The sequence below is a fragment of the Pseudophryne corroboree genome, chromosome 7 (assembly GCF_028390025.1).
Source record: "Pseudophryne corroboree isolate aPseCor3 chromosome 7, aPseCor3.hap2, whole genome shotgun sequence".
In the NCBI taxonomy this organism is placed as follows: domain Eukaryota; kingdom Metazoa; phylum Chordata; class Amphibia; order Anura; family Myobatrachidae; genus Pseudophryne; species Pseudophryne corroboree.
The window spans coordinates 414,145,490-414,169,969 of record NC_086450.1 but is presented as its reverse complement, the minus strand read 5'-3'; the positions used below and the strand labels follow the sequence as shown (position 1 = coordinate 414,169,969).

At 45.0% G+C, this 24,480-nt stretch overlaps 1 protein-coding gene across 1 annotated transcript in view; it reads right to left on the bottom strand.

Moving 5' to 3' along the window:
- AQP8 (aquaporin 8) overlaps positions 1–24,480 on the bottom strand; it is a 67,583-nt gene that overhangs the window by 23,551 nt on the left and 19,552 nt on the right. The window contains exon 4 of the mRNA XM_063932815.1: positions 21,704–21,838. Within this exon, the coding sequence (XP_063788885.1) occupies positions 21,704–21,838 (135 nt within the window). The remainder of the gene's footprint in view (positions 1–21,703; positions 21,839–24,480) is intronic.

Below are 24,480 nucleotides of genomic sequence, written 5' to 3'. Positions count from 1 at the left end.
GTGTCAGACAGGATGGCAGATTTAAAAAATAGTCCCCAAACAGCACATGATGCAAAGAAAAAAAGAGGTGCACCAAGGTCGCTGGATGGCTAAGCTAAGCGACCCAAGTGGCCGACACAAACACCTGGCCCATCTAGGAGTGGCACTGCAGTGTCAGACAGGATGGCACTTCAAAAAATTGTCCCCAAACAGCACATGATGCAAAGAAAAAAAGAGGTGCACCAAGGTCGCTGGATGGCTAAGCTAAGCGACCCAAGTGGCCGATACAAACACCTGGCCCATCTAGGAGTGGCACTGCAGTGTCAGACAGGATGGCACTTCAAAAAATAGTCCCCAAACAGCACATGATGCAAAGAAAAATTAAAGAAAAAAGAGGTGCAAGATGGAATTGTCCTTGGGCCCTCCCACCCACCCTTATGTTGTATAAACAGGACATGCACACTTTAACAAACCCATCATTTCAGCGACAGGGTTTGCCACACGACTGTGACTGAAATGACTTGTTGGTTTGGACCCCCACCAAAAAAGAAGCAATCAATCTCTCCTTGCACAAACTGGCTCTACAGAGGCAAGATGTCCACCTCCTCCTCATCGTCCGATTCCTCACCCCTTTCACTGTGTACATCCCCCTCCTCACAGATTATTAATTCGTCCCCACTGGAATCCACCATCTCAGGTCCCTGTGTACTTTCTGGAGGCAATTGCTGGTGAATGTCTCCACGGAGGAATTGATTATAATTAATTTTGATGAACATCATCTTCTCCACATTTTCTGGAAGTAACCTCGTACGCCGATTGCGGACAAGGTGAGCGGCTGCACTAAATACTCTTTCGGAGTACACACTGGAGGGGGGGCAACTTTGGTAGAATAAAGCCAGTTTGTGCAAGGGCCTCCAAATTGCCTCTTTTTCCTGCCAGTATACGTACAGACTGTCTGACGTGCCTACTTGGATGCGGTCACTCATATAATCCTCCACCATTCTTTCAATGGTGACAGAATCATATGTAGTGACAGTAGACGACATGTCAGTAATCATTGGCAGGTCCTTCAGTCCGGACCAGATGTCAGCACTCGCTCCAGACTGCCCTGCATCACCGCCAGCGGATGGGCTCGGAATTCTTAGCCTTTTCCTCGCAGCCCCAGTTGCGGGAGAATGTGAAGGAGGAGCTGTTGACGGGTCACGTTCCGCTTGACTTGACAAGTGTCTCACCAGCAGGTCTTTGAACCTCTGCAGACTTGTGTCTGCTGGAAAGAGAGATCCAACGTAGGCTTTAAACCTAGGATCGAGCACGGTGGCCAAAATGTAGTGCTCTGATTTCAACAGATTGACCACCCGTGAATCCTGATTAAGCGAATTAAGGGCTCCATCCACAAGTCCCACATGCCTAGCGGAATCGCTCCATTTTAGCTCCTCCTTCAATCCCTCCAGCTTCTTCTGCAAAAGCCTGATGAGGGGAATGACCTGACTCAGGCTGGCAGTGTCTGAACTGACTTCACGTGTGGCAAGTTCAAAGGGTTGCAGAACCTTGGACAACGTTGAAATCATTCTCCACTGCGCTTGAGTCAGGTCCATTCCCCCTCCTTTGCCTATATCGTAGTTAGCTGTATAGGCTTGAATGGCCTTTTGCTGCTCCTCCATCCTCTGAAGCATATAGAGGGTTGAATTCCACCTCGTTACCACCTCTTGGTTCAGTTGATGGCGGGGCAGGTTCAGGAGTGTTTGCTGGTGCTCTATTCTTCGGCACGCGGTGGCTGAATGCCGAAAGTAGCCCGCAATTCTTCGGGCCACCGACAGCATCTCTTGCCTGCCCCTGTCGTTTTTTTAAATAATACTGCACCACCAAATTCAATGTATGTGCAAAACATGGGACGTGCTGGAATTTGCCCACATGTAATGCACGCACAATATTGGTGGCGTTGTCCGATGTCACAAATACCCAGGAGAGTCCAATTGGGGTAAGCCATTCTGCAATGATGTTCCTAAGTTTCCGTAAGAGGTTGTCAGCTGTGTGCCTCTTCTGAAAAGCGCTGATACAAAGCGTAGCCTGCCTAGGAATGAGTTGGCATTTGCGAGATGCTGCTACTGGTGCCGCCGCTACTGTTCTTGCTGCAGGAGGCAATACATCTACCCAGTGGGCTGTCACAGTCATATAGTCCTGAGTCTGCCCTGGTCCACTTGTCCACATGTCCGTGGTTAAGTGGACATTGGGTACAACTGCATTTTTTAGGACACTGGTGACTCTTTTTCTGACGTCTGTGTACATTCTTGATATCGCCTGCCTAGAGAAGTGGAACCTAGATGGTATTTGGTACCAGGGACACAGTACCTCAAGCAATACTCTAGTTCCCTGTGAATTAACGGTGGATACCGGAAACACGTTTAACACCGCCCAGGCTGCCAAGGCCTCAGTAATCCGCTTTGCAGCAGGATGACTGCTGTGATATTTCATCTTCCTCGCAAAGGACTGTTGGACAGTCAATTGCTTACTGGAAGTAGTACAAGTGGTCTTCCGACTTCCCCTCTGGGATGACGATCGACTCCCAGCTGCAACAACAGCAGCGCCAGCAGCAGTAGGCGTTACACTCAAGGATGCATCGGAGGAATCCCAGGCAGGAGAGGACTCGTCAGACTTGACAGTGACATGGCCTGCAGGACTATTGGCGTTCCTGTTTAAGGAGGAAATTGACACTGAGGGAGTTGGTGGTGTGGTTTGCAGGAGCTTGGTTACAAGAGGAAGGGATTTAGTTGTCAGTGGACTGCTTCCGCTGTCACCCAAAGTTTTTGAACTTGTCAATGACTTCTGATGAATGCGCTCCAGGTGACGTATAAGGGAGGATGTTCCTAGGTGGTTAACGTCCTTACCCCTACTTATTACAGATTGACAAAGGCAACACACGGCTTGACAAATGTTGTCCGCATTTCTGTTAAAATAATTCCACACCGACGAGGTGATTTTTTATATAATTTGACCAGGCATGTCAATGGCCATATTCGTCCCACGAACAACAGGTGTCTCCCCGGGTGCCTGACTTAAACAAACCACCTCACCATCAGAATCCTCCTTGTCAATTTCCTCCTCAGCGCTAGCAACACCCATATCCTCATCCTGGTGTACTTCAACAGTGACATCGTCAATTTGACTATCAGGAACTGGACTGCGGGTGCTCCTTCCAGCACTTGCAGGGGGCGTGCAAATGGTGGAAGGTGCCACCTCTTCCCGTCCAGTGTTGGGAAGGTCAGGCATCGCAACCGACACAATTGGACTCTCCTTGGGGATTTGTGATTTAGAAGAACGCACAGTTCTTTGCTGTGCTTTAGCCAGCTTAAGTCTTTTCATTTTTCTAGTGGGAGGATGAGTGCTTCCATCGTCATGTGAAGCTGAACCACTAGTCATGAGGAACATAGGAGAGGGCCTCAGCCGTAGCTTGCCACTCCGTGTCAGAAATGGCATATTGGCAAGTTTACGCTTCTCCTCAGACGCTTTTAATTTAGATTTTTGGGTCATTTTAATGAACTTTTGTTTTTTGGATTTTACATGCTCTCTACTATGACATTGGGCATCGGCCTTGGCAGAAAACGTTGATGGCATTGCATCGTCTCGGGCATGACTAGTGGCAGCAGCTTCAGCACGAGGTGGAAGTGGATCTTGATCTTTCCCTATTTTACCCTCCACATATTTGTTCTCCATTTTTTAATGTGTGGAATTATATGTCAGTACAGGTTGAGTATCCCATATCCAAATATTCCGAAATACGGAATATTCCGAAATACGGACTTTTTTGATTGAGAGCGAGATAGTGAAATCTTTGTTTTCTGTGGCTCAATGTACTCAAACTTTGTTTAATACACAATATAATTTAAAATATTGTATTAAATGACCTTCAGGCTGTGTGTATAAGGTGTGTATGAAACATAAATGAATTGTGTGAATGTACACACACTTTGTTTAATGCACAAAGTTATTAAAAATATTGGCTAAAATTATCTTCAGGTTGTGTGTATAAGTTGTATATGAAACATAAATGCATCTGTGCTTAGACTTGGGTCCCATCGCCATGATATCTCATTATGGTATGCAATTATTCCAAAATACGGAAAAATCTGATATCCAAAATACCTCTGGTCCCAAGCGTTTTGGATATGGGATACTCAACCTGTAATATATCAATAGCAATGGCCTACTGTACCGTACTGCTATATATTATATACTGGTGGTCAGCAAAATTATGCACTGTCCTCCTACTATATATACTGCGCACAACAACTAAAATGCACCACAGGTATGGATGGATAGTATACTTGACGACACAGAGGTAGGTAGAGCAGTGGCCTTCTGTACCGTACTGCTATATATTATATACTGGGGGTCAGCAAAATTATGCACTGTCCTCCTACTATATATACTGCGCACAACAACTAAAATGCACCACAGGTATGGATGGATAGTATACTCGACGACACAGAGGTAGATAGAGCAGTGGCCTACTGTACCGTACTGCTATATATTATATACTGGTGGTCAGCAAAATGATGCACTGTCCTCCTACTATATATACTGTGCACAACAACTAAAATGCACCACAGGTATGGATGGATAGTATACTTGACGACACAGAGGTAGGTAGAGTAGTGGCCTACTGTACCGTACTGCTATATATATATATATACTGGTGATCAGCAAAATTATGCACTGTCCTCCTACTATATATACTGCGCACAACAACTAAAATGCACCACAGGTATGGATGGATAGTATACTTGACGACACAGAGGTAGGTAGAGCAGTGACCTACTGTACCGTACTGCTATATATTATATACTGGTGGTCAGCAAAATTATGCACTGTCCTCCTACTATATGTACTGCGCACAACAACTACAATGCACCACAGGTATGGATGGATAGTATACTTGACGACACAGAGGTAGGTAGAGCAGTGGCCTACTGTACTGTACTGCTATATATTATATACTGGTGGTCAGCAAAATTAAGCACTGTCCTCCTACTATATATACTGCGCACAACAACGAAAATGCACCACAGGTATGTATGGATAGTATACTTGACGACACAGAGGTAGGTAGAGCAGTGGCCTACTGTACCGTACTGCTATATATTATATACTGGTTATCAGCAAAATTATGCACTGTCCTCCTACTATATATACTGAGCACAACAACTAAAATGCACCAAAGGTATGGATGGATAGTATACTTGACGACACAGAGGTAGGTAGAGCAGTGGCCTACTGTACCGTACTGCTATATATTATATACTGGTGGTCAGCAAAATTATGCACTGTCCTCCTACTATATATACTGCGCACAACAACTAAAATGCACCACAGGTATGGATGGATAGTATACTTGACGACACAGAGGTAGGTAGAGCAGTGGCCTACTGTACCGTACTGCTATATATTATATACTGGTGGTCAGCAAAATTCTGCACTGTCCTCCTACTATATACTACAATGCAGCACAGATATGGAGCGTTTTTCAGGCAGAGAACGTATAATACTGGTGGTCACTGGTCAGCAAAACTCTGCACTGTCCTCCTACTATATAATACTGGTGGTCCCCAGTACCCACAATAAAGCACACTGAGCACAAATATTTGCAGCACACTGAGCACAGATATGGAGCATTTTTCAGGCAGAGAACGTAGATATTTTCAGCACACTGAGCACAGATATTTGCAAGCACACTGAGCACAGATATTTGCAGCACAGTGAACACAGATATTTGCAGCACACTGAACACAACTGAGAGAACGCTGCACACGTCCTCTCCCTATCATCTCCAATGCATGAGAGAAAATGGCGGCGACGCGCGGCTCCTTATATAGAATACGAATCTCGGGAGAATACGACAGCGGGATGATGACGTTCGGGCGCGCTCGGGTTAACCGAGCAAGGCGGGAGGATCCGAGTCTGCCTCGGAACCGTGTAAAATGGGTAAAGTTCGGGGGGGTTCGGATCCCGAGGAACCGAACCCGCTCATCTCTAATTATTACTTATTATTTATCTTGCACCTTGGAAGATAGTAGCTGAAATCTTATTGGTTGCTATGGGCACCATTTATGTCAATGAGGACTTCATGCCGCTCAATGTCCCATTTTATACAGTACAGTCACGATGTTGGAGGACTGTCCCGGCATTCCGCACCCATCTGGAGCTACAGAGGGTTGCAATTGTCTGAAGTTCCGCACTCTGTGGAGGTCGGTATCTACAGGGTATGTAGCATAAATATGGACATTTGTGCCCTGTCCTGGTTTGTAGACCTGTAATGTTGGATGGTATGGGTCTGCAGTCTCACCCAGTTTATCAAGCTCCAAGTTCTTAGTTTTCAGGTGCTTCGCCCCGTTAGCTGCCCCGTTAGCTAACATCATCATCAGATGGTGTTCACCATTGTAGCATATGGGCTACAGAATTGCTAGGGAGATATCTTTGGATCTATTAAACCTCTATTATTATTATTTCTTTCTTTCTTTTTTATTATTAGGTTTCAGTTCCCTTCTACAGTATATGGGGAGCTGGGGCCATTCTGTGCATGCACGGTTTGCTGACCACCCATGTAGAGTGACCATCGCTCAGGAAAGTTGCAGATGAACCTTCTCTCGGCGGCGTCTGCAAAATAGTAGCCCCTAGGCTAATAAAGGGTAATGCCATCCAGAGATAGTGATCCTATCAGGACTAAGCTCTAGAAAGCTTCCTCTTTTGGGAATCCCGTCTCTGAAAGCAAGCATTCTTAAATCTCCAGTAAATCAGAGATGAATAAAACAATATGAATTGTAATTTATTGGCGTAAAATCTTAATAATAAATAGGCCCCAAAGTCTCCAGCAGGGTCGGACTGATCCACAGGGGTACAGTTGAAACCCCCAGTGGGCTCCACTTGCTGAAAGCCCATCACTCTCCGCTAGGATGCAGGTTCCAGACTGTGCACTTGAATTATATATATATAAGGAAAGTGCAGTCAGGGGAGGCAGAGCCTCACCTGTCATGCTCCCTGTCATATTTTACAGTTTTGACTATAAAAATTATTGGAATAACACAAAGAAGATGCGTATAACTTCTTAAGCACATTCTTTGTATTATTGCAGCATTTTATAGATAAAACTGTCCACAGCTGCAGGGCTCCGTGATTGCAGGGAGAGACAGAGATGAGCCTCATCTCACACACTGTCAGAGCCTGCCTGTACAGCAGGGCGGGGCTACACAGCAGCCAATCATGCTGCTTAGAAACGAGAAATGGAAGGCTTGCCTCAGTGTGGGGGCGTGTGTGAGCTCTGATGAGCCGCTCGGATTGGTCATGTGACCAATCCAAGAAGTGCAGGAACATAATAGACACTGGAGCTGAGCAGCGTGGCAGGGGAGGAGGGAGAGGGGGATCTTGGCATCTGTAGTGAGTGTGGGGACAGGACTATGTGTGTTATGTTGAATAGGGGGTCACAGCAGGGCCGTCTTAACAGCAGTGTGGGCCCCTGGGCACAGCAATGCACTGGGGCCCCTACCTATCCTTTAGCAGTAGGGGTTGGGCGTGCTGTTAGCAGCAGCTTTGATGTCCCATGGGCGGTAGGGGGTGTTCTATCTTCAGCTCAGCATGTAGGACCTGGAGCAGTAATTTCTGCTAATTAATCCTTTACTGCACAGATGCAGTGAAGGGAACACTAAACTGTATAAGGAGGCATTGGGCTGAATGAAGGGGGCCCTGGTACATGACTACCAGGGTGGTAGGGGTTTTTTAATACGCAGGGGAGGGGTGGATAGTGGAGTGGGCTTAATATTCACCATTTTCCGGTGGGAGGGCAGCTTGCTTGACTGCAGATATCTCCAGTTCCTGGAAAGAGATTTCTTAGCTTTGAATGGGACAAAAACACCAGAAAGTCCCACCTATCAGGAGGTACCAGGGACTTGGGGATCAGAGTTCGGGAGCCAGCAAAATCCACCAACGAAAATATAAAACTGCATATTAGGCGTGCAGAGATAGAGCAGGGACCAGCTGCTAGAAGGCTGATATCTCTGGTTCTCGGCATAGTAGAAACAAACTGCCAGTGTTCACCAAAAGGGGAGAGTCCCAGTTTTTTGGATTATACCTTCATAAAAACTATAAGTCAAACGGGTGTGGTTCGTTTTATCGACAGTGTCTAGGTCGACAATGTTTAGGTCGACCACTATAGGTCGACAGTCACTAGGTCGACATGGATGGAAGGTCGACAGGGTTTCTAGGTCGACATGTGCTAGGTCGACAAGTCTAAAGGTCGACATGAGGATTTTTTTTTTGTGTGTGTTGTTTTCTTCGTAAAGTGACCGGGACCCCAAATTAGTGCACCGCGTCCCCTCGCATGGCTCGCTTCGCTCGCCATGCTTCGGGCATGGTGCCTTCGCTCCGCTACCGCTTTGCTCGGCACACTTTACCGTTCCAATTGTAGTCCACATGGATCGTTAAGTATGAAAAAATAAAAAAAATAAAAAAATGTGAAAAACTAATGTCGACCTTTAGACCTGTCGACCTAGCACATGTCGACCTAGAAACCCTGTCGACCTTCCATCCATGTCGACCTAGTGACTGTCGACCTATAGTGGTCGACCTAAACATTGTCGACCTAGACACTGTCGATCTTCAGACCACTTCTTTGGATGGTGACCACTTCTTTGAAGTTGGATATCTCTGGTTCCCCTGGCCCGATTTTCAAAAATCTGGTACCCCTGGAAAGAGGAGACCCTCAGCTATCGGCCCTTATACTCCTGGGGCCCTTGGGCAAGTGCCCATTGAGCCCATATGAAAAGACGGCCCTGGGTCACAAACTCCCAGCACCCAGACCCACCCCCATGTGTGCCTCCCCAGCCTCTGACCTCACCGCACGTGACATAGATAGATAGATAGATAGATAGATAGATAGATATGCACACAGTATGTTACATTATACTGCAGAGGACTATGGTGTATTTGCTAGAATTTTTCTGTTATTGCTCTGGTATATTATCATGCATGGACTAGCAGTATACATTTTATATATGAAGTAAGGGGCCCAGACAATGCACTCTTTAATGGTTAATGCCTCTCTGGAGGTTGATCACACCCGTAAGCAGGTACCCAAACCACTGTATTTCCCCGGTGGTCCCTTCATCCCCAGTCTGACACTGGCCTCCAAATATTTCTTGTGTGCAGGTGCTAGAGAATACGGAGATGCCAGTAGAGGGCAGTATTCTACAAGGCGGTGGCCACATTCACAGCACAGACCTGGGGAGTCATTCCGAGTTGATCGCTCGCTAGCTACTTTTTGCAGCCGTGCAAACGCATAGTCGCCGCCCACTGGGGAGTGTATATTTGCTGTGCAAGTGTGCGATCACATGTGCAGCCGAGCGGTACAAAAATAGTTTGTGCAGTTTCTGAGTAGCTCAGAACTTACTCGGCCCTTGCAATCACTTCAGCCTGTCCGGTCCCGGAATTGACGTCAGACACCCTCCCTGCAAATGCTTGGACACTCCTGCGTTTTTCCAAACACTCCCAGAAAACGGTTAGTTGACACCCACAAACGGCCTCTTCCTGTCAATCTCCTTGCGATCGGCTGTGCGAATGGATTCTTCGTTAAATCCATCACACAGCAACGATCAACTTTATACCCGTACGACGCGCCTGTGCATTGCGGTGCATACGCATGCGCAGTAGTGACCTGATCACTGCGCAGCGAACAACAGTAGCATGCAATCAGGTCGGAATGACCCCCCTGGTCAGTCAGGAGATTCGAAGGCTACATCCGCATTGAGACAGGAAGTACTGGAGCATGAAAGAGTGTAAAACAAATTATGCAAATGCTGTTGGCTTCAGATCCATCCTTAATTGTAATCTCATAACAGCCATCGTTTGTTTGCAAACTGTTTCCGGTGAACTGTTCTACACATATTTGTTTTGTTGATCAGTTTCTTTTGCCCAGTGTTGCCATTTAATAGCATTATACAAGTTTAGGTGGGGACAATTAGTCTTGCCTGCGGTTTTAACGGGACTGCCAATTAAATTGCTGATCCCAAGGAATACAAGTTATTTCTGGACAGGAAAAAAGAACTAATTTGAAACTGAGAATAATGAAAGGGTTGTTTTTTTTAACGTTCAGAAAACAACTAAGCTGAAATGTTGCATGATCACATTTAGGTCTCTAAAGGAAGATGGAAGTCCAGGAACAGAGTGTTCTGTCCTTCCTGGAGAGGGTCATGTTGGACGGTATGGCGAAGGGGATAGGAAGACCCTTACCCTTTAGGAAACCCCTGAGTTAACGCAGTCTCTACCCATTTTTATGGCAAAGTCCAATGAAAATAGTATATAATACTGTAGCCTAAAGGAGTGTTAAAAGTTTCTTTAGTATTTTTTTATGTAGTACGCCCTTACTATAGCAGGTTTTCTCTCATATATATTTTTGGCCACTAGGGGGCAGAATTCCATTTTAGTATATGGTTGCTTACTCACAGAGACTCAATTCATCAGGCTCATTATTGCCAGCTAATGGCTACAGTAGACAGTGGCGTAACTACCACCCCCACAGCCACTGCAGAGGCTTGGAGGCGCAGGGCTGTGGGGGTGCCGCCACTGATTGCTGCTGTGAGTTCAGGAAGGAGCCGGAGGGTACAGCGCGCGCCTCTCCTGTGACCCTCCTGGGTCTACGGCGGGGGCGTGTCTGTCGAATGAAGTGCCGGTTCGTGAGCCAGTCAGAGCTCGCTGACCGGCAGCCAATCAGGAGCCGCAGCTGCTGGTCTGCGAGCTCTGACTGGCTTACGAACCAGCACTTCATTTGACAGACACGCCGCCGGAGACACAGGACGGACACAAGAGAGGCGCGCATTGTGCCTTCCTGCTCCTTCCCGGACTCACAGACATTACGGTGTGTGGTATACTATATCACAGGCATTGTGGTACGTGGTATAATGTCTCAGGGGTATTGCAGTGTGTGGCATAATGTATAATGGGCATTGCGGTGTGTGTCATAATGTGTCACAGGCATGACAGTGTGTGGTGTACTGTATCACAGGTATTATATGTGCTATAATGTATCAGGGGTATTGCAGTGGGTAGCATAATGTATAACGGGCATTGCGATGCATGGCATAATGTGTCACAGGCATTACGGTGTGTGGCATAATGTGTCAGGGCTATTACGGTGTGTGTCATATTGTGTAATGGGCATTATTGTGTGGTATAATGTCTAAGGACCATTGCAGTATGTGGCATAATGTATACTGGGCATTACTATAAGGAGGAAAAATGACAAATAATGTAAGGGGCATGAATCAGGATTATTTTTTTCCTGTGGTGGCCAATGTCTGGGCGTGCAGGTTGCAAAACTGGGGTATAAGCTAGCCTTTTCCTGCAATGCCACGCCCCTTTATGCAAACCACACCCATTTCAGCAAGGCTACATCCCCTTTTTTGCAGCGCACGCTGAAGGCGCACGCAGATTTGTCACTTTACTAGTGGCAATTATGGGTGGGGGGCGCCAGAGAATGTTTTGGCTTGGGGGAGTTACGCCACTGACAGTAGATAGTTACATAATATGCTCTCCACAACTAATAAATTAAAAGTGGAATGCAATAAGGGCGTAACCACATGTCAGAAATACAAACTGATTTTTTGCACTCACCTAAAGCTGGCATGCGCTGAAAGATTTAACAGGTGGTCAAAACAAGGGTCCGATTTTAACACTTTTGCAATGGCTCCATATACTGAGCGATGCATCTGCACAAAGGTGAGCGCATAGAATGAAAACAGCAGAACGATGGTCTGAACAATCAAACATCACATTTTTTTACTTTTGATGTGCATTCACTTGATGATAATTATTCAGAATGGTTGCAAATCAGCGGGTTTGGAACAATTATCGATCAGTGTATGGCTCAATATATATGGAGGGATAAATCTTGAGTAAAATCAGTTGCAACTTGCGTACAATGCCAGTGGTTCCCCAATTTTAAAACTCAGCTTACTATGGCTTCCATTTGGCACTAACCCAAGAGCTGTGGCACTAACTCAAGGGCTGTGGCCCTAGGGTGTTTGTAGCTTTCCTCCTATTAGTTTTAGTAATAATAACTAGATACTTCTGGTCGCCATAACTAGGCTTTCCAGGGGCCCGCAGATGGTTCTAGGAGGGGGATGCAGTTAAAATGCCGGCTGTCAGGATCCCGGAGTTCAGGAGACCGACGCCGAAATATCATACCGGATCCTTGCCAGGCCAGAAGAGCCACCTTCCTCCACACCAGAGTTCTGTTAATATTAGAGCCACCACACAAAATCATCTTGCACACACAGCGTCCCGAAGATGCAGCACATCCATTTGTGGAGGCACGAGGGCCCTGCAGAAGCAAAGGTGATTGCTACATAGTGCCTCGCAGAGGACTGGTCCTTGTGCACCCCTCAGCTACCAGGCTACATCACCCCACCAGTTACACCTGTAGAACTGCCACTTTCTCTCAAGTTACCCCTTTCAGTCACTGCTATTCCTTGTCTGTTATCATTTATGTATCTTGCTGTCTCCTACGTTATATAGTAAATCTATATTATTTACATAGAGCTGGGAAATACATATATTATTATAAAATCAACATTCGAGCCATACACAGTTCCCACCCATTCCTGAGGGATGAGGGGAATATTTGGTCGGAAATGGAATTAGCTTTCAATAAATAACCGGAAAATCTGACTTTCAGTCATCTTTAGAACATTTTCTTGTGGTTAACATCAATTACAGTGTTCTGTGTATACTCTTAATAGAGGACAATTAGTCCTAATTAACATCCGGTCAGAACTACATTCAGCAATGAAAGCTTATACTCCGCTTACCACAGGCGGTGCCGTAAGTAATAACATAAGCACTACAGTGCCATAAGTACACGGCTTAAAGGTGTTTTCCTAATGTCATTACTTAATTCACTCCACGTTAACGATAGGCCATTCAGCTTTCTTGATACTCTTGTCTGTAACCATTCATAGTTCTCCAGGAGGTATGAGACCAGCAGGATCTGGCAGCTGGGTGGTTCCGTTATGAATGGTCGACAGTCATTAGGTCAGCCACTATTGGTCGACATTGACATTGACAAATGGTCGACACATGAAAAGGTCGACATGGTTTTTCAAACTGTTTTTGGTGTCATTTTTTACGTAACATGACCAGGAACCCCAATTAGTGCACCGCGCCCCTTGCATGGCTCGCTTCGCTCGTCATGCTGCGGGCAAGGTGCTTCGCTCTGCTGCCGCTGCGCTCGGCACTGATGACTAGTCCCAATCGTAGTCCACGTGGATGGTAAAGTATGAAAAAGTAAAAAAAAAAGAAAAAGCCATGGCGACCTTTTCATGTGTCGACCTTTCATGTGTCGACAATTTGTCCATGTCGATCATATCAATGAGTGTCGACCTTAACATTGTCGACCATCTGAACGGATACCCAGCTGGGTATGGGGGTATGGGAAGAAATAGGAGTCATCCCTTCAATGATGAGTTTCTCTCATTTATTTAAAATATGTGAGCTGATTAGAATAGTGATAGTGTAGGACCTCTCCTGGGTACTGTATATTAATCCAGCATCCCTCATATTCCATGCTGTGCACCAGTCACTCCTCTATCTGCAGAGCATCTTGTCAACACTTTACTCACCGTTCAGAAAACACATTAGCCGGATTGCTTTCCTTCTCATATTTGATAGAATTGGATTTTTTTATGAGTGTCTGTATTCAGAAAATGTACTCCGGCTGTATATGGCACTTAGAGTAATGTGCCGGCTGCATTATGGAAGGAAGGCTGCAGTCAGCCAGAGGCAAAGGCAGGGGAGGAAGACAAGTTAACTGCACTGCACAACAGCACAAGTATTGTCTGCCTGTGTGACCCTGTGCAGGTCTGTCTGTCTGTGTAGTGATTCCCAAACGCAGCCCTCAAAGCACCCTAGCAGACCTAAGGATAGCCATCGACCATCGATGATTCAAATTCATCAATGATATATGACAGATGTTGAATACTTTTACCATCGATGGGGGAGAACCAGATGGTTTCCCACCATCAATGGTTTAGTGCTACTGATTATTTTTTTCCGCCTCATAGTGTCAGGGCACAGAGCTTAGCCTCGCCCCCGGACACCAACAAAGCCACGCCCCTGGGCTCTGATTAGCCCGCATTACAGTTAACAGTAATGCAGGGGGTGACCATTGATGGGTAAAACCATTGATGGCTCCATTACAGATGGTTTTACACCATCAAGGTTATCCACATAGACGTTGGAACGGGGGGGGGGGGGGGGGGGGCAGCTTGACCTCACCAAACATGATGGAGGCGCAGGCGCTGGTGCAGGGGGCGCTTACTTCTGAATCCCTGTAAGCGGCTTCAACTGTAAAAAGTAGTGTGCTGCCGCAGGCAGGGTGTGGTGCCCCTTCTGTACTAGCTGGTTGTCTCTTAACTGGTGATGTATTACTGGGAGGAGGCGTGGCTGTGGCCCCGGAATGCCACGCCTTCTCCCAGTAATGCATCACCAGTGAAGAGACAGCCGGGTAGTACAGAAGAGGAGACACCGCACCTTGCCTGTGGCAGCACACTACTTTGGAAGCCGCCCACGGGGATGCAGAGGTAAGCGCTCCCCCACACTGATATGGGGGGGGTTGAAGGAGAGGAGATCGGCACCACAGCAGTGGGAGAGGGGGTTTGAAGGTGAGGGGACCGACACCACAGCAGGGGCGCCAAAATTAAATTAAACCCCCCCCCAGCGTGAAATCATTCTGGCGCCCCTGGTTATCCATCAATGGTACCATAGAAACATAGAATTTGATGGCAGATAAGAACCACTTGGCCCATCTAGTCTGCCCCTTTTTTTTATCCTTTAGGTAATCTCAACCCTTTTTGAACCTTAATTCTTTGTAAGGATATTCATATGTCTATCCCAAGCATGTTTAAATTGCTCTACAGTCTTAGCCTCTACTACCTCTGATGGGAGGCTATTCCACTTATCCACTACCCTTTCTGTGAAGTAATTTTTCCTTAAATTTCCCCTGAAACCCCCCCCTTCCCCCTCAAGTCTCAGTGTATGTCCTCGAGTTCTAATACTTCTCTTCCTTTGAAGAATGTTTCCCTCCTGAACTTTGTTAAGAACCTTGATATATTTGAAAGTTTCTATCATGTCCCCCCTTTCCCTTCTCTCTTCCATACTATACATGTTAAGACTTTTAGCCTTTCCGGGTAAGTTTGTGATGTAGGCCATGCACCATTTTAGTTGCCCTTCTTTGTACACTCTCTAATGTATTTATATCCTTCTGGAGATATGGTCTCCAGAACTGGACACAGTATTCCAGATGGGGCCGAAACAATGACCTAGTGGCATTATCACTTCTTTTTTCCTGCTACTGATTCCTCTCCCTATGCAACCAAGCATCTGACTTGCCTTTCTCATTGCTTTGTTGCATTGCTTTCCTGTCTTCAAGTCACTTGAAATCGTGACTCCTAAATCCCTTTCCTCCTCAGTAGTTTCCATTATAGTACCCTTGATACTATATTTAGCCTTTGGGTTTTTGAGGCCCAAGTGCATGATTTTGCATTTTTTAGCATTAAACTGTAGTTGCCACGTTCTTGACCATTTCTCAAGTCTACCTAGGTCATCAATCATTTGTTTTACCCCTCCCGGTGTGTCTACCCTGTTGCATATCTTTGTATCTCTGCAAAAAGGCATACCTTCCCTTCAATACCATCTGCAATGTCACCAACAAAGATATTAAAGAGAACTGGACCAAGTACAGATCCCTGGGGTACCCCACTGGTAACATTTCCCTCCATAGATTGCACTCCATTAACTACAACTGTCTGTTTCCTATCCTGCAACCAGGTTCTTATCCATTTAACGGTTTTATAATCCACCCCCACATTTTCAAGTTTATTTAGCAGTCTGCGATGTGGGACAGTGTCAAATGCCTTACTAAAGTCTAGATATGCTACATCTACAGCTCCCCCTTGATCTATTACTTTCATCACAGAGTCAAAAAAGCCAATAAGATTTGTTTGGCATGATCTCCCACCAGTAAATCCATGCTGTTTTGAATCCTGTAAGTTGTTTGATTTAAGATATTCCACAACTCTTTCTTTTAATAGTTTTTCCATTACTTTCCCTACTACTGATATAAGGCTTACTTGTCTATAGTTACTTGCTTCTTCCTTGCTTCCACTTTTGTGCAGTGGAACTACATTTGCTCTTTTCCAGTCCTCTGGAATAGCACCTGTATTTAGTGACTGGTTAAATAATTCTGTTAAAGGTTTAACCAGCACATCTTTTAGCTCTTTGAGTATCCTTGGGTGTATCCCATCTGGTCCCATTGATTTATCCACTTTTAGTTGTGAAAGTTCTGTTAGGACCTTCTCCTCTGTAAATGTACTTTCATCTGCCTTATTTTTATGAATGTCCTTGCAACTTAACTGTGGCCCCATCCCTTCTTCTGTAGTAAATACTGAGCAAAAATAATTATTTAGGTGATCTGCTATTGCCTTGTCTCCCTCCACCAAATGCTCACTCTCTGTCTTAAGTCTTATTAATCCTCCATTTGATTTTCTCCTTTCACTTATATACTTAAAAAAAAGTTTTGCCTCCTTTATCTACTGACTGGGCCATTTTATCCTCAGCTTCTGCCTTTGCACGTCTGATCACTTTCTTAGCATCCTTCCGTCTGTCAAGATACACCTCTTTGTCGTTATTATTTTGAGTCTGTTTGTATTTCCTAAAAGCCATCTTTTTTGCTTTCACACTAGTTGATACTTCTTTTGTGAACCACACTGGCTTCCTTTTCCTGGTGCTTTTCCTAACCCCTTTGATACAAAGGTCTGTTGCACTTAGTATTGCACTTTTCAGTTTTTCCCACCTCTCCTGCACTCCTTCCAAGTTCCTCCAGTCCACCAATGAATTACTTAAACATCTCCCCATTTTTGCAGAGTCAGCATTTCTAAAATCCAACACCTTTGTTTTTGTGTGACAGGAGTTGGATCCTGTCTTTATACTAAACCACACTGCTTGATGATCACTGGATCCCAGGTGCTCACCCACATATATGTCGGATACCCTATCACCATTTGTAAGAATTAAATCTAATATTGAGTCTTTGCGAGTGGGCTCCCTCACCAATTGCTTGAAAGATGCTCCCTGTAAGGAATGTAGAAATTTGCCACTTGTAGCTGAACTTGCAAAAGACCCCTCTCAATTTACATCAGGTAAATTAAAGTCTCCCATGATTATGACTTCTCCCTTTAAAGTCATTTTAGTGATGTCCAACAAAAGGTTCCTGTCCAAATCCTGCCCCTGGCCTGGTGGTCTATAGATCACCCCAATGCGAATAATGTCCTTCTCCCCGGTTTCGATGGTGACCCAAATAGCCTCAGTTTTGTCTTCAATATTTTGTATTAAAGTAGCATTTATGCTTTTTTTCACATATATTGCTACCCCTACTCCTATTCTTCCTATTCTATCCTTCCTAAATAAATTGTATCCTGGTATAGCTATGGCCCAGTCATGATTCTCATTGCACCATGACTCTGTAATTGCCACAAAATCCAGGTTATCCCTTGTCATTATTGCAATTAGCTCTGGAATTTTGACTCCTAAGCTCCTACCATCAATGGATAGTTTACCGATGGCCATCCCTAAACAGACCAGGTTTTAAGGATAGCCATATTTGGGCACATATGGTATAATCAAACTGACTGCGGCACTAATTAAGTCACCTATGCTTTAGCATGGATACCTTTCAAACCTGGACAGAAAGGGTGCCTTGAGGATCATGTTTGGGAATGTGTGTGTGTGTTTGTGTTTCTGTAAATTCATCTCATAGTTGCCAACTTTCCAGGTCAGCACAGCAACGAGAGATGTGGGAGGCAGGGCTAGGCATAGTGGGAGGATAGGAGTGGGAGCGTCATCGTAGCCACGCCCCCACTATGCAATGCCGAGATTACTGGCATTGTACAGAGGGGGCTCAAATGCCACTAGGTCCACCCACTTTACTTGGGAAGTGGGTGGCGGGGTGCGTGCGGATCATGGAGACTTGCCTACTTTCCCCGTGGGGCAGGAGCACCACCTAATTTTTGGGAGCCTCCCAGCTGTTCCAGGAAAGTAGGTGTATGGTGTGTGTGTGTGTGTGTGTGTGTGTGTGTGTGTGTGTGTGTGTGTGTGTGTGTGTGTGTGTGTGTTTGTGTCTATTACACTGTGACTGTGTGTGTGTGGCCCTATGAGTGTCTCTCTGTGTGTGTTCATCTTCTCAGTGCACTGACATGACCTGTTGGGTAGACAGGGCATTAGAAGCGGCGGGTGGCATTCTCAGGCAGCTGCCAGCCAGGTCAGAGCATTAGCTGTTCACACTGCCAAATGAGAGAGATTTTCGGTTTAACCCCCTTTCCAATTTCGCCATCAAGGTAATGAGCTGGGAAGAGCAGATGCGTAGCCGGCCGCTGATGGGATTATATATAACAAGCTCTTTAGTTTCTATACTACAATGCCAACAGCCGGAATCCAGGCTAACAGTGGCTAGAGCCACTGAGCCCGCAGCGTGGCGAGCACAGCGAGCCCGCAAGGGGACTCTTTGCGCTTGCCCCGCTGCCGGCATACTGACAATCGGGATGCTGTTGTAGGTATACTGAAGGCCAGCATCCCGATCGTTGGTAAATCCTACTGATCCCCTGCAAATCACTGAACAGTAGTGTAAGTACGCACCAGGCAGAGGGGTAGAGTGAGTGAACGACTATAATCAGGAAGTCAGGAAGAATGTGGCCACTTTGCGGGCTGCATAGATATCTTAGTATTATTTGATGGTCATCCCTGTGGTAGAAGTGGCCCTAGTCCTGTCTTGTTTCATTAGGGCTGAAAGAAATTTTTTGATCTGATATGAGACTCAAGTTTAGAGCTGCAGCATATGGTGTATTGTAAACTAATAAATACATTGTGATGATGAGGTTTTGTAGCAGTAGCACGAAAAAAGCTAGAAAAAAAGACAAAGATTAATTTATTGAAAAAAGTTAAAGTATAATTTATTCTCAGGTTTGTGCAATTTGTAAAATTTACAAAATCTGTTTGAGGTCTCATTGTACTGTAGGCAGATATTCTCAGTCGCTGCAGATTAAATCCTGGATTATTTGGTTTTGCTACGGCACCCTCTGCTGGCAAATGTTTGAAAGACAGTCACCTTTGCTTGTCGCTATTGAACCTATGGAGTTGTTATACTACGGATCCCAATTTAATTTCTTGACCAGTGCAACTCAAATTTGGGCCAGTCCACTTGAGAATTTTTGTGCCCAACTTCCAATACAGTTATTAGCCATACCTGGCAGGTGAAAGTCAATGGAAGATGTTCCCTGGCTGTTCCAAATGTGGTTTATTCTAAAAACAATCAGACCGGATGGGGAGCAGCATCTAGGTGATTCTCAACCATTAACCAGTTACTGTGTGACAGTGAAGTCACTGGGTCACCACATGATTGGTGGATAGCACCGGTCTTTCACTAATCATGGTGTCAGAAGGTTCCTCAGTGATGAGTGGCTGAAATGTTCCACCAATCAGAGGGGTTAGTAGGTGCGTACTGGTTATGGACAGCATCCAAGGGCCGCCAAACTTCTCCAGAGTGCTTTGCTGAAAGGATAAGTCATTTGGATCGCAACCATAGGTCTAGTGTCTGCATAGTAAAGTCACCACTGACTTGTGGTCTGAATATAACACTAAACATTTTGGGTATGCATAACAAAGCCACCGGAGATTTGGTAGTGACTGCATTGTAAAGCAGTCAGCCATTTAAGTGGTGTGCAATGTAACAACACCAGAGATTTAGGATGCCTGCATTGTAAAACCACCAGAGATCAGCGGCCTCCGGAAAAGGTTTGGCATTGAATAGTAGACACTAGTATTCCTTGCGTGTTCTGTAGCGATCATTAGAATGTTCTTTGTGTTGTATATTAATAATTAATTTTATAACTATATATTTTAATTAAAATAATCTATGTATCACGTATTGGCCATTCAAAAGGCTCTCTATTTTGTATACAGGAGTGTTTACTAGAGTGCTCTTTATATTTGTATACAGGTTACTAGAGTGCTCTTTATATTTGTATACAGGTTACTAGAGTTCTCTTTATATTTGTATACAGGTTACTAGTGTGCTCTCTATATTGTGTACAGGTTACTAGAGTGCTCGTTATATATGTATACAGGTTACTAGAGTGCTCTTTATATTTGTATACAGGTTACTAGTGTGCTCTCTATATTGTATACAGGTTACTAGAGTGCTCTTTATATTTGTATACAGGTTACTAGAGTGCTCTTTATATTTGTATACAGGTTACTAGTGTGCTCTCTATATTGTATACAGGTTACTAGAGTGCTCTTTATATTTGTATACAGGTTACTAAAGTGCTTTTTATATTTGTATACAGGTCACTAGAGTGCTCTTTATATTTGTATACAGGTTAATAGAGTGCACTTTATATTTGTATACAGGTTACTAGAATGCACTTTATATTTGTATACAGGTTACTAGAGTGCGCTTTATATTTGTATACAGGTTACTAGAGTGCTCTTTATATTTGTATACAGGTACTAGGTTTATATTGTACAGTATATAGGATACTAGAATAGTCTCTGGATTCCGTAATGGTCAGATGCAGCTGTGCTATACTATATGTACAACTATATAATGTATATTTAATAAAAGTGGCATTTTATTGGACATGTTAACTAAACCATCCCTACATTCCACTCATTAGCAAGAAGAGATGCAGAGAGTAGGGAACAGGTGGTTTTGGGTATAGTGAATGGAGTACAGAGAATGAGCTCCTTGTGACAAGTTGAGGCAACATTCCCACTCTGTTATATATTAAGCCCCATAGTATGCTCATGATAAATACACAACTTCCTAAGTCGCCATCTATTGCACTGCACCGTGGTCGGATCCGATGTGAGATAGGAGGAAGAAGTGAGTTACTCAAGTCTGTCTGTGTGAAAAATAAATCTGTGCTATGGTGGGAAAGACTTGTTGTAAAATAAGATAGCCTTTTCACTATTATGACTTCTGCAAGAGTCGCTGAGCGCTGAGGCCATAAAGAGTTAAAAAGGTGCATAAAATCCTGAGTCATCTGAGGGTAATGAAAAAATAGAACCACACAGTGGTTGACTGACTTGGAAAAGCCGTGATACTGATACCACTGTAAGCATTAGCCTGAAGTGCCGAGTGGTGGGCAGTGTATTGCTGCGGAGTGCTCTGCTTGGCTCAGTGAGTAAGGCAAACTTAGAATCCTTACAGACTAAAGCAAAGTGATATCAGGGTCCTAAAACCGGACATTGTAGCTAAGAGCCTTCCCTACTCCTCTTAAGGGCAGTCTTCATAATCCACTCTCCAGGTCCTAGGTGCCAACTGGGAAAGTTCATGAGTTGGGGTGTAGGTCTTAGGTTCTGCTGAAGTTACTGGAGATTTAGGGCTCCCTGCAGAAGACCCAGAATCAGCCCAGAAGCCAGAGGGAAGACTCTGTGTATGGCGTCATTTCAAAAACAGACGTATTTTGGGGTCTCCAAGCAGCAGCCTGCAGTAGAGATAAGAGTGACAGTTACCACGTGACTCACTAATAGCACCTATTTATGGGTGGACAAGATTCACATAACTCTGCAAAGGCTGTAATATGATAACGTTTGTTCTTACAGAATGCATTTACAATTGTAGTATTACCTTATAATGCCACCAACTAACAGACCGCCGACCATGGGTCCAACCCAATATATCCAGTGATAAGCCCAGTAATTTGTCACCACTGCTGGGCCGAATGCCCGGGCCGGATTCATGCAAGCTCCGGAAATGGGTCCTCTGTAATACAGAAACAGGACACTGAGCTAAAAGCTGAAAAGAGTTCTTGGAGGAAATTAGGTCTCAGAGTAATAAAGTTATTAGAGGAAAGGAGGCATAACAATAAAGAAGTCTTAAAGGAAATGACATCTAGACATTTAGTGGAAAAGCACTCTTGGAAAAAAGGAGGCCTTAGATATAACACTCTTAGAGGAAAGACTAATTGGAAAGGAGATCTTAAAGGAAAGGAGGACATAGAGGAAAGGAGTCTTAAGCCCCTTTCAGACATAATGATCCCGGGTTTTTGCAGGAGTTTGGCCATACTTGCCTACCTGACCCTCTCCATGAGGGAGAAAATGCTCTGTTCCTGGACTTTCCTGATAGTGTATGATTGCCATCACCTGTGGTGAGCTAGTTAACTGATAAGAAAGGTGTTTCACCACAGTTGATGGCAATCATACATTACCAGGAAAGTCCAGGAACAGAGCATGTTCTCCCTCATGGAGAGGGTCAGGTAGGCAAGTATGAGTTTGGCCAACCTACCCATGACTCGCTTATGTCTGAAAGGCAACAAACCAGGATTACAGTCCCGGGGTGGCGCCCCTGCTATTCACAAGCATTGTCCTGGTCTGAATGGTGCAACCCAGGATTTTACTCCTGCATCGCACCTAGAAACCTATGATAGGAAGTTTTGGGGCTGCCTGGAGGGAACGGGGCTGCCTGCTGCAGTCCGTTCTGTGGGGTGTACAAGCAGCCGGCACACCCTATCAATAGAGATACTGTCTGCTGTTGTGAGGTCTGGTGGCTGGAGATGGGGTGTGTGATTGCTTGAGTGTGTATGAGTGTGAAGTGTGTGTGTGTATGTATGACATGTATGTGTGTGTATGATTGTGACGTGTGTGTATGACATGTATGTGTGTGTATGAGTGTGACTTGTGTGTGTATGGGGGCCTTAAGTTTACACAGGTTCTGAGACCCAGAACAGATGTTTGGGGGAGGTGCGCTCCAAGACAGCTCCCAACTCCTGTAGTGTATTGGTCAATGAGGCTGTATAAGTGGTGATCCGGAAAGGGGGAGGGGTTGCCCTGGGTGAGAAAAATCCTAATTTCGGCCCTACTGACATAATGTATATATTAGAGATGAGTTTCTCGGAAACCGAACCCCACCCGAACTTCAGCCTTTTTACACGGGTCCGAGGCAGACTCGGATCTTCCCGCCTTGCTCGGCTAACCCGAGCGCGCCCGAACGTCATCATCCCGCTGTCGGATTCTCGCGAGGCTTGTATTCTATCGCGAGACTCGGATTCTATATAAGGAGCCGCGCGTCGCCGCCATTTTCACACGTGCATTGAGATTGATAGGGAGAGGACGTGGCTGGCGTCCTCTCCGTTTAGAGTAGACTAGAGAGTAGAGAGTAGAGACACTTGATTTACTAATTTTGGGGAACATATTAGAACGGAGTACTACTTGCTGATAGTGTGACCAGTGACCACCAGTTTAATTAATCCGTTCTCTGCCTGAAAAAAAACGATACACAGTGTGACACAGTCACATACCATATCTGTGCTCAGCCTCAGTGTGCCCTCAGTGTGCTGCATCATCTATGTAATACTGTATATCTGACTGTGCTGAGTGCTCAGTGCTCACACAGCTTAATTGTGGGGGAGACTGGGGAGCAGTTATAGCAGGAGTACATATTTTAACAGTGCACACTTTTGCTGCCAGAGTGCCACTGCCAGTGCCAGTGTGACTGACCAGTGACCACTACTACTTGCTGATAGTGTGACCAGTGACCACCAGTTTAATTAATCCGTTCTCTGCCTGAAAAAAAACGATACACAGTGTGACACAGTCACATACCATATCTGTGCTCAGCCTCAGTGTGCCGCATCATCTATGTAATACTGTATATCTGACTGTGCTGAGTGCTCACTGCTCACACAGCTTAATTGTGGGGGAGACTGGGGAGCAGTTATAGCAGGAGTACATATTTTAACAGTGCACACTTTTGCTGCCAGAGTGCCACTGCCAGTGCCAGTGTGACTGACCAGTGACCACTGACCACCAGTATATTGTGATTGTCTGCCTGAAAAAGTTAAACACTCGTCGTGTGGTGTTTTTATTCTATAAACGCATTCTGCTGACAGTGTCCAGCAGGTCCGTCATTATATAATATATACCTGTCCGGCTGCAGTAGTGATATATATATATATTTTTTATATCATTATCATCCAGTCTATATTAGCAGCAGACGCAGTACGGTAGTCCACGGCTGTAGCTACCTCTGTGTCGGCAGTCGCTAGTCCATCCATAATTGTATACCACCTACCCGTGGTGTTTTTTTTTTTTTTCTATCTTCTTGATACTACTAGTAGCTTACTTTAGGAGTCTGCAGTGCTGAGCTGACAGTGTCCAGCAGGTCCGTCATTATATAATATATACCTGTCCGGCTGCAGTAGTGATATATATATATATATTTTTTATATCATTATCATCCAGTCTATATTAGCAGCAGACGCAGTACGGTAGTCCACGGCTGTAGCTACCTCTGTGTCGGCAGTCGCTCGTCAATCCATAAGTATACTAGTATCCATCCATCTCCATTGTTTACCTGAGGTGCCTTTTAGTTGTGGCTATTAAAATATGGAGAACAAAAATGTTGAG